Source organism: Balearica regulorum, chromosome 3, assembly GCF_011004875.1.
Source record: "Balearica regulorum gibbericeps isolate bBalReg1 chromosome 3, bBalReg1.pri, whole genome shotgun sequence".
Lineage (NCBI taxonomy): Eukaryota > Metazoa > Chordata > Aves > Gruiformes > Gruidae > Balearica > Balearica regulorum.
The window spans coordinates 95,868,245-95,883,591 of NC_046186.1; the positions used below are offsets into that span (position 1 = coordinate 95,868,245).

Here is a 15,347-nt window from a genome sequence, read left to right on the forward strand (position 1 = left end):
GGACGCTGGGGCTCTGCCCGCCCGGCACACCCTGCCGCAGCGCCTGCCGTCCCCGCAGGCCGCCCACCCTCTGCAGGCGCAGGGAGCGGGACAGCGGGGCAGGCCGGTGGCGGGGCCCCCCGGACCGGGCCGGACCGCGCCTGGCCCCGCCGCACTCAGCCTGGCCGGGCCGGGCCTCGCGCACTGCGGGCGGGGGGAGGGGTAACCGCTTCCCAGCCCAGACTGTGCATGTCCAAGTGACGCATTGCAGGTACGAATTCACCAATCAGCGCCCTCCTTCTGGAGTCGCCGCACTCCTCGGCATTTTTTCTAAAATCCTCTTCCGCCCAGAAAATAATCCCTCAGCCTGCCCCCTCCGGCACCCCCTCCCGCCGTTTCACCAGCGCAGCCCCCATCTTTCCCGCACCTCACCCCTTCCTGCACCGGGGCTAGGGAGGCCGGGGGCAGAGAGGGAACGCGCTCGGGGTGCGGGGGGGTCCTGCCGAGAGGAGCGGGAAGAGCCGGGACTTCTTTCGCAGCTCCCTTCACTGACGGGGAAAGGGGAGGGGGGAGGGAGCGGCGCGGAGCGATCCGGTCGGTCTGTGAGGAGGTTTATGAGGCACTGCTGGCGGCTGGGCAGGGCTCAGTGTGAGGCGAGCCGTAGAGCGGGCAGGTTGCTTGTGTGCCCCGTATAGCCGTTAGCTTCCACCACACCCCGCAGCCAGGCCGAGCCACCATGGTGAGTCCCTGGGTATGGGGTAGCGACAATTATTTGTGGGTGCTGGTCTGGTGCTCGGTGTGTGGGGAAGGGGGGGGGACTGTTTGTGGGTACCTGGGGCGGGGGGGAAGGAGGAGGAGAGGGGCGGGTGGTTTGTCTGGTGTGGGGTGAGGTCGCCTGCGGAAGGGTGGGGGTAGGGGTGAAGGCGTCCCTTGCTGCGGCCGGTGGGCTCAGCGCGGGTAGGCTGGGGCGGAGGGTCCCGCTCGGAGGCGCCGCGTGCGTAGGAGGAAGTGGTGGTGGACGAATCCCGCCCGGGTCCCTTTCCCGCCCTGGGGCGTTGGTGCGGATTCAAAATTCAAACTGCCACTCGGTTCGAGCGCCATGACGCTTTGTCGGGGCGTGTGTCGGGTGCGGGGGGAGAGCGGCAGATAACGGTTCCTCCTGGGAGGAGACCCGCGTGAGGGGTGCCGGGAGGGGGGAAGGAGCCTGCCACGATGGCACCAGCTCCACTTTCTTATCGCTTCCTTCCCCCCCCCCTTCCCCTCCCCCCGGCAAGCCGGCGTGTGCGGCTGAATGGGGCTGGGGAGCCAGCGGCGCGGCAACGGCTGCTTGCGAGCGCTTAAGATGTCTGGCTCGCTAGCGAGGTGTGTTGCGCCTGGTAATAATGCACTGCGGAGCCCTGCAGCTTCTGAGCAGCATGATGATGAGGGGCAGGCTGCCTCACTGCACCATCCTCCCTCTTTGCTAGACCTGTTGTCAGCTCACATTGGAGCCGCTCTCCCCTGCCGATTTCATGATAACGCCTTGTTGTCGGTGGCTCTATTGAACAAGGGATTTATTTTTTTTAACAGTTTTGACTTCCCGTTTTGGTCATTGCGGTGGACAGTCCTGCATTTTTTTGATCAAGCACAATTTATTTTTCCTAGCAATACTTTTGTTTAGGATTTTAATTGACTTTCGAAATAGAAGGTGGAATTTGAGAATTGTTTCAAATTCGATCTAAAGGATATGAGTTTAGCTTTTTTAATTAAAACAAGTGGACACTGAAGCACGTACAAAAAGAGAACAGTTCTGTTGCAAAAGCAACACCAATGACCACATAGTACTATCTCTGCGTTCACAGAAGATGCAGTATAGTGGAAGTGCCTTTTCATTCATTACATGCTTTTAAGGAATCAGATCACTATCAACTTGCCATGTCTAATGTGAATGATGGGTAGTTAAAATTAACATTTCTTTAAAGTGCTCTCTCTGGGCCAAGAAATTCAGTGAACAGAAGCCTGAATTTGTTCTTTTGCTTGAATTGTGAACCTATACAACAAACCATCTGTAAAGGAAAAAAACCCAGTGAATTTAGCAGGAAGAGACTTAATGCTTTTTGCCATCATCTGTATGGAACCAAAAATGGAGTATCTTCAAGCAAGGTCTATATAAAAATGGGTGTGTCCAGGAGGCACAGTAACACTTTGAATGTGGTTATAGTTCATCCTGACACACCAGACTGGCTAAACCTGTGAATATATGTTGTCCAATACTGCACATGCTAGATAAAGTAGAATACTTTGCTGTCAAAATAAGCTAACCTCTACTATAAGTGTAACTTTAGCCCTTCTGCTAGTCCATCTAGTTCTTGCTCTTCAGTTAATCTTGCCAGAGTAGAACTGTCCATTCAGATCTAACACTTGTGAAGTATACCAAAATGCTAGGTTTTGGAGTGGAACAGTGTCATCTGTTCTGTGATTTGCTGATAGCTCTCTACCAGGCTGTGTTAGTCAGCTCTGAGGATCTTCCAAACTGATTACTGCATAGCAGCTATGGCTGTAATGAAACACTACCTCTAGAGGCTGCATGTGCCACTGAAACTGCTGCACAGACAGCGGCTCCCCTTCTTTACTAGGCTTAGATTCTTTGTCAGGCCCTCAACGTAATCTGGGGGTGGGGGATGGGAGCTATTGCAGTGAAAATGAAAGTGCTGCAACATGAATCGGAGAATGCATGTCCAAGCTGTGATGGTTCCCTGACTTCATCAAAGGAGGTTTTTCAGGTGGATCTTGGCCATAGTAAGGGGCATGTCAAAACTATAGCATAGGCATGTTAGACTTGTAATTTACTGTTTGTTTCTCAAGTTGAGTTGCATTACTGAAGGTGTGCATACTGTCACATAGATGGTGCACGAGTATCTAGTTTAAATTCAGGATAAAGAACTCCAGAAGACCACGGTGGCCTATAACCTGCACACATGGATTGGGGCTGATAGCCCTCCACCTCAGCGGCATGGGAGGGAGTGATCTGGCAGACATGCTGGCTCCGCCTTTTGCTGCTGTTGCGCAGCAGTCCCTGCAGAGCCTAGCACTGCAGAGTACAGATGGTGTTTGTTCAACCTTGCCCCACCTCCTAGCTTATCTTTCAACTGCCGTATACCTGTGGCTTCTAATAAGCTTCATGCTTTTCTCAAACACTGTACCTCTTGCAGGTACTGACAAAGCTTATCCAAATTCATGGTTAGTGGCTATAGGATGTTTTAAGTTTCTGGAAGAGTTAGAGGAAGAGTGTGGGAACACTTAACACCTTAAAGACTGCTTAATGTCATGTCTTATATAAAACAGTATGTGGCTCAACTTGGTCAATAAGTATTGACCTAAATAAACTAGGTTCTTGCTACTTAAATCTATTCTACAGCTATCTGTGGATATAAATATCCTACAGAAGTGTAACACATCATTGTCTTCACTCAAGTAATTAAAATGTAAATAGCATGCAAAGGTATGAGTCTGTGTTAATACACTTCAGACAAGAGAAATATCTGTTAGGGTTCTGTTAAGTGACCAGCAGAATGCTTCCATCTCAAAGCCGAATGGTGAATTGTGATCTCAGCAGATGTTGCTGCCACCCTAGACACTCTTTTTTTTAAAAAAAAAAACCAAGTTGAACCTGCATGGGAATACAGCTGCTGAAATTGGAACAAGTGGAGTCTATAGCTGCAAATACCCGTTGGCTGCTCTTTGAGAAGTTGCTCAGTAGTGTGGTCTTGATTCTTTGAGTAGGTGAGCTGCAGGCAGTATGAGAAATCACTGATCATGGCCTTTATTTTGGGCTGTTGCTGTATTGTATGCATATTTTTTCTGTAAGCAGTTTAGCCCTTGTACGGTTCTTAAAGCAGCTAACTTCATTTCTGTTACAGGAAGAATAACGAGAAGCTGGTAACCAAGTTTGTATGCAATATAGAAATGTAGTTCAAATTGAAATTAGTAAAGTAAAAATTGACAGATGGTGTATATACCTTTTCTGTTTCACTGGCAGATGGCTAAATGTGTAGAGACACCTTCATGGGCACAGCTAATGACAGAAAATGTTTCTAATTGTCAGTATTGCAATAATTATAAAGAAGTTGTTGCTGCAATAGTTAGAGTAGGAACAAAACTAAAAAAGCAGTGTCGAACTTAGGCAGTGAGTATATCTTTCCTGTATTTTAAAGTTTATCTTGACTCTAAGTGGAGTACTATGGGGTAAAGAGCTCAAGGAGCTTCTTCAAAGGAAATGTGTGTATGGCCTTGTTACTGCAACTCAACTGAAGCCATCCAGGATTTGTTTGAAGAATCAGCTGAGTTCTAGGCAAAGTATTTCTACAGTCCTCAAACACCTTTGGGTTCTTTCAAGAGTAAAGTCCTTTTTGGGTTTGGCCTTGAAGACAGGGTTTTTATTGCTGTCACATCCAGTTGATTCAAAACTGTTCGGTGATAGAGCAAAATAAGGTCTAAACTGGGGCTTACCCAACTGATACAGAAATTATGTCTTGCACCACTGAACCTTTCTCTAGTGGCCCTGTAAACTACCTTATGCTACCTGAGTCTGTAGACAATGGTCTGAAAGTCTAGACAGCCATATGACAAATGCATTGAAATGACCGGTTTGAGCTGAAGCTGCTAGTACAGATTATATGGACTCTGGTTTTTATGGCCAGGTCTTGGACATGAAGCTTCATTTTAATCAAGGAATCATTTAATTCTAGAGAAGAGCGTGTTTTTCTAATTATAGCATTGTAACTTAGCAGAAGAGACTAGTCTGCCTTAAATTTGGGATTTGGGGGTTACTGCTGCATTACTTAGACCTGAAGTATTTAGTGTTAAAGCTGAGGCTAGTCTACCAAAGTATTACTACCAGTAGTCTGCTGTGTTAATGAGTTTTTAAAACCAGTCTAGAGGGACCTGTGTGCCTTGAGTTTGCTGGTGTTGCCTGGGTAACTGATTGATCTGCATGGTAATCCATTATTTGGCTGTAGCAGATATTGCAGGGTCAGGAAACAAAGGCTGCCAGTTCTTACTTAGCAAGCAATCCTGATGACTTTTGAGCTGTGTTTGTTAGAACTATTTCAGAATGCTACAGATAAGTCCTGAAGAGCAGCTACCATATTTAGAGGCCTCTACAAGTCTGTGTCTGTCTCTGCCTTGAACTTTTGCTACAACTATAATGATACTCTCTTTTATTGCAGGCTGATCAACTGACAGAAGAGCAGATTGCAGGTGAGGCTTTTACATGCTATGTTGCTACTCCTACTTGACCTGGCATATCTCTTAATCCAGTGGCAGTCTGTGTTACACAAGATATTTAGCTTTCTTAGATACAAAAGAAGTATTGTGGAATGTTTTAATTTGTCACCTAAGTTTTAAAGGATTGTCTACTGTAGAAGCACCATGGATACAATGAATCTGAAGTTTTGTCCTCTAGAATAGTTAGACAATCCTCACAGCTTTACTAGCTAGTAGATTTGGGAGTCTGGTTTTTTCTCTGACTATAGAATTGTCCCAAGTGCAAACTGAAATGTGGAAGGTGTGTGTGGGGGGAATCTCTGATGAATCAGACTTGGCATCTGGAGTGTACTTCTAACAGAAGACAAAAATAATTTACTTTGAGGTCTCCTGTCAGCAGAGATGTTTTAGTCTCTGCTGTCAGAAACAGCCACTCTGGCTTCATGATGACAGCTCTTGATATTCCATATTTGGAACTGCATTGTATACTTGGACACAAGTGTTCTATGCACTGTTTGGATGGTCTGGCACTTGCTCTGAAATGCTTAAATAAATATGCATCTTTTACATCTTAGTATTGTCCCCTAACAATGGTTTCTATACACTGACAACTGTCTACTAGTGGATAAAACTTGTGGTTACGTCTCCTACTCATGCAGGCTGCACAAACTAGTATCTGTCACTGGTCTCTGAAGACTGATTTCGACTTCAATAATTGATGTGACTTAAAGCTAGTAATACAGAATTCAGCCTTGCCATGAACATTTAAAAACTTTAGAGTTTTTGATCTGACAGATGTATAGTGTTAATACTAGAAAGTCTCAGTGAGCATAACTGTCATGTGAAATGATTTTAGAGGATGTTAGAGTTCTGCTAATAGTACAAGGTCAAGCATACAAATAACAACCTCTAAGAGGTATAGCTATTTAACAGCGGTGTAGCTCTTGAAGACACTGTGTTAAACAGAAGTGTCATAATGAGCTAGTTTGTTTTTACCATAATTGCCAAATTTGAAGTGTAAGAACATTCTTCTGTAGATTTAGACTTCAGAAGCTTGCTTTAACTCATAGGAGACTAATTATGGTTTTGTAGAAAGTCCTTAGTCTATTTACTTGTCGCCATGGTACTGTCTTATGAGTAAGCACAAGCCAAATCTAGTTCAACTTGGATTTTTTTTTTTTCTGGAAGTGGCCTACATATCTTAAAGGTTTTGTGATCAGTTTAGCTGGAGCAGGCTTTACCAACTGTCACTGTTTCTTTTTAGTAATGATTCATTGTTCCAGTTCATAACTGTAGAAGCTTTATTAGTTGATGTAGCTGCTTATGGAATATAAATGAACTTATTAACACTACCTCAGGATTAGTGCAAATGTTATTCAGTAAGGATAGTATAGTTCTCAGAGCCCAAAGTGAGTATGAATAAGCTTGTCACACTGGAATAGAGGATTTTCATCTGTGTGGTAATATCCAGTGTAAAATGGCCTGACACTTTCAGTTCAGCTATGGTATTTTATAAAGCAAATGTGTTTGCAAGTAAACCGTAAACCTGTGATGTGAAGACATAAGCCCACTGCTGGTCTGTTAGGGAACCGTCCCTCGTACTGCTTAGGAAGGGTTAGAGCTGACTAAGCAGTCTGCTTAGTTTTGCTGTTGAAGACCAGTGTCTTGCCTGGGAAGACTGTTAAAGGTACAGTTTGCATGTTTTACAGAGGTTGTGTGGTTTTAAAGGCTTGACACACCACCACCCCACCCCCATTCCATTTCAGCTTATCTGAAGATATCTAGCTTTTGATTTGAAGGTGGGCTTAAAGTGATATTAAAGATAGAGACAACATTCCCCTTCTTGAATAGAAGGCCAAAGTAGTTAAAGCAGCAACTTCTCCTGGGCTTAAAACAAATCTTCCACCTCTGCTGTGAAGCACCAGAATACAGTTTCTTATTTCTTAGGGAACTCACTGGTCATATAGGACTGAAGCTTCTTGTCATTGTAGGTAGAAGACTTCTCAGGTTTTGTTCATATGAAAGACTGATTTTTGCAAGCTGAGTAGGTACAGAATATGAATGCTGGTTGCAGCTTCATCCAGTAAGAATGAAGTTGCTGAGTCAAACGGGTATCCCTTTGGTTAAGTGTTGCATTTAAAAAGGTATATAGGTCAGGACCATTTCATGTGGGTAGTTGAGATGGGGAGGGAATCTAAAGATGCTTTTGTCCCTAGGAAACTAATCTAGTGAGCTATACTCTTTCTTCCACTAGACCTCAGGTCTCAGTGGGCTCTCCGAACAAGTAGGCCTATGTATGGTGTTCATTATGCCTTGTTCCTTTTAGTGTGTTGTGGTTTTCTGGGGATCTGACCACAAAGTTATTTAGAATTTATTTCATAGTAGAAATAGTCATGTTTAAGTGTTGAGCTCCTGGTAGCTGTGAAAAGAACAATTGACATTTTCCTATAAAAGTTCCAGACATAGCTGGCTAAACTGTGTGAGAGCAGGAATGGTAGCTCTGGTTCACTGAACATACTAGGTTACTGAAGACTGCCACTTCATGTGGAAAGGTAACGTGGTGCAGAGATGCCTCAAAAGCTATTGTTAAATAGAACATTTTGAGCTAGGGTGTTAGAGTTCATATTCTGTTGGACTAGCCTTTCTTTTGTGGGGCCTGGAAGTAGTCTTTTTCTCTTGATGTAGTGTGCTTTTCAGAAGGAAGGAAAGGCTGAAACCTTGTAGGCAGGCCTGAAGATGAGTGGTTCTCATGACACTGTCCTCAGGTTTGACAGGTTAACCTTATCTAGAATACAAGAGAATTTTCATTTGCAGTTTGATATGGAGGAGCGTTGAATAGAGGGAGGATTTGCTTTACATTCTGCGTGGAGTCATAAGGTGTTTAAGCGTGGGAGGTGTGTTTCATAATCTTGTGTTGCAGGAAGCTAGAATTGAGTTGCTCACTAAACTTCAGTATTTTATGGCCGCTTTCACTGGCCATTGCCACAAGTCCTCTAAAGCTTTCACTGGCCATTGCCACAAGTGCTCTAAAGCTATGCTAGGTTGTTCTTGTTCTAGTCTAAACTGCATCTGCATAGGTGGTTATTCCTTTGATCTAATTACTGGAGATGGTTCCTAGAAGTAGTTAAAGAGGTATTTTAATCTTATTCCTAACTTGTTTTGAGCATTTCAAACAGGAATATGCTGCAGATCTTTGACACTCTATAGTTATGATTTATAGCTGGTTGTTTCTTAGCCTATAGCATCTTTGAGTAAAAAAAGGTAAAGAGTGGCTCATTCAAGTGTTCAGAATATACCACTGAATGGCCCATGCTGCAGAAAGCAGGTCTTTGAATTTTGCATAAAATACTACTTTTTCTAAGCAGGGTCATTGCAGTACTGTGAAGTTTGCTTCATGTTTGGGTTCTTGACGGTTGACCTTCAAGTTAAGGATGAAGTGGTTTGGCTAAACATTTTGAATAATGTTTGAGTACCTGATTCTTGATGAAGATTCAATGTTCCCCTTTTAAGGTCCTTACTTGACAGTGTGAACTTTTCTACTAGGCTTGAACCAAAAGCCTTTTCTAAAGTGGTGTAAAACTTTCCTCCTAAAACCTATTTGTTGCCTCCAAGCTAACTGAAACTAGCCCCAAAGAGTGGTTGTAAGTTACTGTAGGTACAGCTTACAGCTGTCAGAGTAGGCCTGTTTCTACTTTGTGATTATACAATGCTGGCTTGTAACTGTTGTCTGGTCCTGTGGTAGTCTTGCTCTGATTCTTACATGCTAAACAGTGGGAGTTGGCTTTTGGAACACTTCAAACTGTTAGATGTAGAAGGGTGTTTTTTCCTGGATGAGACTCAATTGTGGCTCTGGTATTATAGCTGCATTCATGAACTATAAAAAGCCTATTTTTGTAGTTGCATTTTTAACACTTGCCAGCTTGTACTCACCTCGAGTGTTTCGGAGTACAAAATGGATGAAGTAAGACCTTATGCAGTTCATGTGAAAACACAAATTTTACTGTGACTAATTCTGGTCTGGGAAACCCACCATCTGGAAAGCTGGCTGCTTGGACATGTTGAAAAATTAATTCTTGGAAGTATTTCTGATGCAGGAGTACCCTTGAGCTAAAGAGTTCTCCAAAGTGTTTCAAGGTGCCTTGAAAGCTGTAAAAGAACTATACAAGAGAATAGATAAGTTTTTCATGTTTGACTGTAATTTGTGTATTAGCTAGTACAGTCCAGTGAGCTAATTTAAGGTCTGTGGCCAAAGATGAACAGATGGCATGGATTAAAACCAACTCCATTTTTGGACTGGACAATTAAACACGTTATGCTTGTATTAGTATTGCTGGCTACAATACAGCCATTGTAGGGGGTTAAGAGGCAGCATTGAAACACAGTTAAGCAGTCTTACAAATGTTTTTGACTAGTTTTATGAAGGCTGTTTCAGGATAGAGTAGGGCTGAAGGAATTTTCTAAGCAGCTTTTTGGCAGTTAAGACTCCAGTGACTTCCTCCTTGAACAGCTGACTGGAGTTGTGTATATCCATAGGCTGAATGACTATAAAGAAGTCCAGTGGGGGAGAGCTGGGAAGAGTTCCTTCTTAGCTAGATACGGCCAAATGTTAAGACCTGTGGTGCTAGGTCTACATGCAACTTCATGTAGCATATACTGTTCAGACTTCCATGTCCAGCAGAAATTAGTTATGAGCAACTATTTTTAGTTTGATATTACACCTTTTTCCATTGATTGGTCTCCTCCATTAGTAATAGAAGTACTGTTACGCTGTAGCATTTGTATTTTGAGTACTATTTTTTCAGCTTTCTCAAATTAATTGCGTATTTTCTTACGAGATCCAAGGATGTGGATCATTCTAGTTGCAGATAGCTATTTCTTTCAGCTCTGTATTAGGGATCTTTGTTCAAAATAGATAGTAGCAAACATCTACGCACTCCTGAAATGGATGACCTTCCACCTTATTTAGATCAAAGTGTGGTTGATTGGTAGACTGGTGGGTTGTTTTCTAGATGCTGGTGCTTTCGTATTGGCATTACGGTTATAGCAGACTGAGCAATATACTGACATTTTCTTAAGAGAATGAAATCAAGTTTTGTAATTTACAACAGTAAGCAGCAATAGATTCTTATGTGATTAAGTAAACCTAACATTTCAAAGCTGAAGGCATTAACTCCTTTTTTGCTGTTGTACAGAATTCAAAGAAGCTTTTTCACTATTTGACAAGGATGGTGATGGTACTATAACTACAAAGGAGTTGGGGACAGTGATGAGATCGCTTGGTCAAAACCCCACAGAAGCAGAGCTACAGGATATGATCAATGAAGTAGATGCTGATGGTAAGATTTTACTAATAAGTAATTTAATAAAGTATCTAAAACATGGGTCTCTTACTAACATAGTAACTGTCTTGCAGGTAATGGCACAATTGACTTTCCAGAGTTTCTGACAATGATGGCAAGAAAAATGAAAGATACAGATAGCGAAGAAGAAATTAGAGAAGCGTTCCGTGTGTTTGACAAGGTACTAAAATACCTTAACAAATAATTCTGTTTGGAAAACTCACTCTGACTTCTAATGAGCTTCCTCACTGAATTGAGGGGTATCTGCAGTCCTGTCTTCTAGAACCTCTAGGTTAACTAGTCACCCTAAAGTTCAGTCTTCTGTGGTACTGAACCTGAAAGTCAGATGAGTCATTGTGGTGGCAGCAGGTGATTAAGCTACCACTTGCTATGATACTAAAATACTTCTACAAGGCTGGCAGGGAAGTTGTTTAAATATTTCAAATGGTAATCTGTTAAATCTTTCACTTGGACTCACTTAGCAATTTACTTAGTACAGACTAAAGTTTCCATACCCAGTGTCTCAACTGGGATGGAATATGTAAAAGTGGGCTCTGAAGGGGCTTGTGGCTTTGTGCTGGACTCCCATGAAACAGGTGAATGTGATAAGTAGCTTCTGTTCTAAGAAATAGACACTTGAACCAGTCAGTCACATGATTGAATAGACATCTGTCACCTAAAAAGATTGCAAAAGGTGCTGATTGCTGTGTCAGTGATTTAAAAAAAAGTCTCAAGTTAGGACAACCAAAGTAGACTGTATTGGAGAAGCTGGTTTTAAAACATCTTTTTAAGACTTAAGATCCTGGACAATACTGAAGATAGGCTTATAGCTTTCATCTGCCTTGTGCAAATGCTAGTGGTTAAAGCTATGCTAACTTCTTAATGTTCAACTTGCTCTGCAGTATTAAGTTCTAGTTAAGTCACTAAGCCTTAGACAAGTCTGTTCCAGTGTTCCTTTTTTCCTCTCCCAGGATGGTAACGGTTACATTAGTGCTGCAGAACTCCGTCATGTGATGACAAATCTTGGTGAGAAGCTAACAGATGAAGAAGTTGATGAAATGATTAGGGAAGCAGACATTGATGGTGATGGTCAAGTAAACTATGAAGGTAAGGAGTTGCTAACAGATTCTTCTTATGCTGGTGGTTGTATAGATGCTGATAGCCACACCAAGTTTAAATAGGGCAGTGTTAAGGTGAGATCTTCTCAACAGTTAGTGTTCCTTTAAGCTATGGTCTTTTAGTATGTACATCATGTACCTCTAAATGGGGTTAAGTTTGGGTGGGTTACTGCTACCTTTGTGCCAAAGGCAAAAAATTACTATAAACTGTGCACTGTAAGAATAACTTTCTAAATCTATTGATGTCTAATGACCATTAGAATAAGGAAGCTAGCTGAGATGTTCACATACTGTTCATACTATTCTGTTCACTAATGAAGGTTGATCTGACTGTAGCAAGTCACTTGTCTTTTATTAATGCTTTTAAAATTACTAATTAAAGGAGGAAAGCCTCTAAAATGTGCATAAATTTAAAGACCTTTAGAAGACCTCTTAACTTCACACAAATCAGCTGCAGCAGTAGCTTATTTTCTTTCTTTCTTCCTGGCATTGAAACTTAAATAAAGTCATGTGAGCAGGAGGAGTTCTGTTAGACAATTGTTTGCAGCTCAGAAGTGCTAAGCTTATTTTCACTTTGTAACTTTCTGAACATTTTTATAGAAAAGAACTAGGGTATTTTCAGATAATACCGTTACTGTTTCTGAGGTGTAGGTGTGGCTTCTCTTTAAGGCCTTTCTAGTTGTGGCCTCAGGATGAGCACTCATCTGTGAGTGAAAACATGTTTTTATGAACAAGGCTGGTGCTCCATAACTCTGCTTAGGAGTAGACTGTTTAGAGGCTGGCACTAGAGAGGGTAGATATCCCTCTTGTTTCCAGTTGCTCTTTTATAACTTGAGCAACCAGTTAGCTGCTTTTAGGTTCCTGGTTTCTTTTTGTTACTGCACCTGAAACTGGTTCAGCAAGGTAAGTGAAGAATCCTATTCTGTGGGATCTAACTTCCAATGTGCTGTGAATAAGCAGTGATTCAGATGCTTAAAGATGGTCAGACAAAATAGCAAGACTTGAACTATTCTGCTTTGAAAAAAATTCAAACCAACAGAGTGTTTTGCTTGTGCACCTACTTAACCAATCATTGCTTAAGCACAATTTCTGCTTATCTCAGTCATTCTTAGATACCTTGTCCCTATCTCTAAGTCAGTGAACATGAGGACCCTGTAATGTTTTAGTCTGGAAGCAAGGCTGTTCTCCAATTCACTGAGGGACCAACTTTTTTTATAAAAGTGGAGGCTTTTTGCCTTTAAAAATAGGAGGTTTTTAGGCAGAATTGGTGGAAAAATGGGGGTGTCTTGAAGATGCTTTTTTGAATGTAACTGAAAACAGTTTTGAAAGTGTTCAGCACTAGTAAGGCAGGTCACATCTCAGATCTTGTAATTCAGATTTTTCTCTGAGTAACTCTTATGCAACTCTTTCCTTTTACAGAGTTTGTACAAATGATGACAGCGAAGTGAAGACGTTGTACAGAATGTGTTAAATTTCTTGTACAAAATTGTTTATTTGCCTTTTCTCTGTTTGTAACTTATCTGTAAAAGGTTTTTCCCTTACTGTCAAAAGAATATGCATGTATAGTAATTAGAAGGCCATTCCTCCATGTTTTTCTCCTTTATCTTACTGTCATTGTTCTGATCTTTGGAAAATTGATCTAAGTAACAAATGTTGCATGTGGCTTACTCTGGATATTTAAGCCCTTCTGCACATCTAAAGTTAGATGGAGTTGGTTAACTGAGGGAACATCTGGGTTGTCTGTTTAAAAAAAAAAGTAGCTTTCTTAGAAGACTTAGGTATGACTAGTGTAACAAATTACATAAAGTAAGCTAGGGTTTACCGTGCATTAGCAATTCCTTAGTTAAAGCGACATGTTGGCTCTAGTTCTCCAGTATATAAAGGAGTTTATTCCGCTTTCTGTGATGGAGGATAAGGACTCATGCAGCTAACTGCAGGATAAGACCATGTCAATAGTATATATATGTGTATATATACATATATACATATGTATAATATATGGCTAATGCACTGTAATCATTCTCCTAGCTTACTTCAGTAACTTGTTTGTGGCCATACCTGTAACATGTTGTTGAAATGTGGAGTCTTAACGTTGTGGACGATTGACAGTCAACAATATGAAACTTAAGTTGCACTAATGCAAAACGGGTGATTTATCCAGGTACTCGTACACAAGGTTTTTTTTGTACTGCTGGTCCTGTACCAGAAAACATTTTCTCCTCTTGTTACTATGCTTTTTAAACTTTGTTTAGCCACTTATTTTCAAAAAAATCTGCTTATGGCACGATTTGCCTCAAATCCATTCCAAGTTGTATATTTGTTTTCCAATAAAAAATTACAATTTACCCATACTGTTTCAATGTATCCTTGAATTATTTACAGGAATTGTTCAATACAGTTGCTGCTCTATGTGTTTGAGTATGTAGCAGTTTGGTTTGCTTATGCAATGGATTGGCTGTCTTACAATAGCTTGGAAGGTGAAAACTTAGTCCTTAAACTCTGGCCCTTAATAGTATTGTTGACTTGAAGAAGCTTTCTTACTAGTAGTTTAAAATGTATTTTACAGTCTTGTGTGGAGCTTGGTGCTTCAATAAACTTACCGTAGTGACTGGCTATGCCCACTATCTGTAGACATTGTGAACTGGATGTTGACCTAGTTCAATAGTTGACCTAAAATTAAAATTCCTTGTTCAGACAACTAAACCTGTTTGCTTTCTTTTAATTATTTTGGAGTTTATTCCCTGTCAGCTGCTACATCGGGGTAACTTAGTCTCACTGCCATGGACTTTTCTGAAACTGCCATGCCTGAGTTGCCATTCAGGGTGCAGTTAGCTCAGAGTACAAAAGGAAGATACTCTCTTACTGATCTGCTAATGAGCATGATTGTGCTTCTAGCACTAGTTTTTTGTCAAGGTTTAAAGTTGGGGGTTTTTTAAAGCAGAAAACAAACCTGGTTTTGACCAAGGACAAATCCAAGACCTCGAAAGAATGCTGGAGGCTCTTTGTGCCCCTTGCCTCTGTACTCTCCTGTCAAGAACTGACCTTACATATGCTATACAGTTACCTTATTTGGGGATTCTGGTTGCCTTTAAACAAAGCATTGGCCCTTGCATCTGGTTACCCTCACTGGTCCCAGCAGAGCAGTCACGTAATGTTTTATTAATGGTTTTAATAATCTTTGAAGTATTTGTAATTACAGTGAAAATGCAGTTGGGACAGCTGATCAACCTGATTTCAGAAACACTTGACTCGAGTTCATGGTTACTGACCTTAAAACCCTACTCCCTAAGGACTATAAGCAGCTCTACTGGTTTTCCAAAGGAGGCTTGTCAAAAGTGTTTAAATGGCCAGCATCAGAATTCCTTAGAATTGTTGCTTGTGCACTGCCAATCTGATTCAGGAAGCTTATGCAGTCTAAATATTCTAGCAGTTAAGGTCTCCCCTCTACAAAATGAGTGACCGAACAAACACTTCCTATCCAGTCTTCATCCTGTGGCCTAGGAGCCTGGGGACAAGACAAAGGTGCTTAAAGTGGCACAGGGTGAGGAGAATTTGACAGACCCATCAGAACAACCACTTGAGATTCTGACTTGCAGGAGTATTGGAAGTCTCATTTTTAGAGGTAAGTAATATAAACAAGGATCTGACAAGAATTTGCATTTGCCAG

The 15,347-nt window shown here is 41.7% G+C and overlaps 1 protein-coding gene across 1 annotated transcript; it reads left to right on the forward strand.

The window, feature by feature from the left end:
• The first annotated feature begins 551 nt into the window (after positions 1-551).
• CALM2 (calmodulin 2) lies at positions 552-14,029 on the forward strand. The gene is made up of 6 exons (XM_075749054.1): positions 552-718; positions 5,187-5,217; positions 10,416-10,559; positions 10,637-10,743; positions 11,534-11,669; positions 13,100-14,029. Exons 1-6 carry the CDS (start codon positions 716-718, stop codon positions 13,126-13,128), a joined length of 450 nt encoding a protein of 149 aa, XP_075605169.1. The 5' UTR covers positions 552-715; the 3' UTR covers positions 13,129-14,029.
• The last annotated feature ends 1,318 nt before the right edge of the window (positions 14,030-15,347 follow it).

Excerpts from the sequence above, each read along its gene's own strand:
- CALM2 (XM_075749054.1), top strand. Across the intron at positions 5,218-10,415 it reads GACAGAAGAGCAGATTGCAG|AATTCAAAGAAGCTTTTTCA; the intron begins GTGAGGCTTTTA and ends GCTGTTGTACAG. Across the intron at positions 10,744-11,533 it reads CGTTCCGTGTGTTTGACAAG|GATGGTAACGGTTACATTAG; the intron begins GTACTAAAATAC and ends TTCCTCTCCCAG.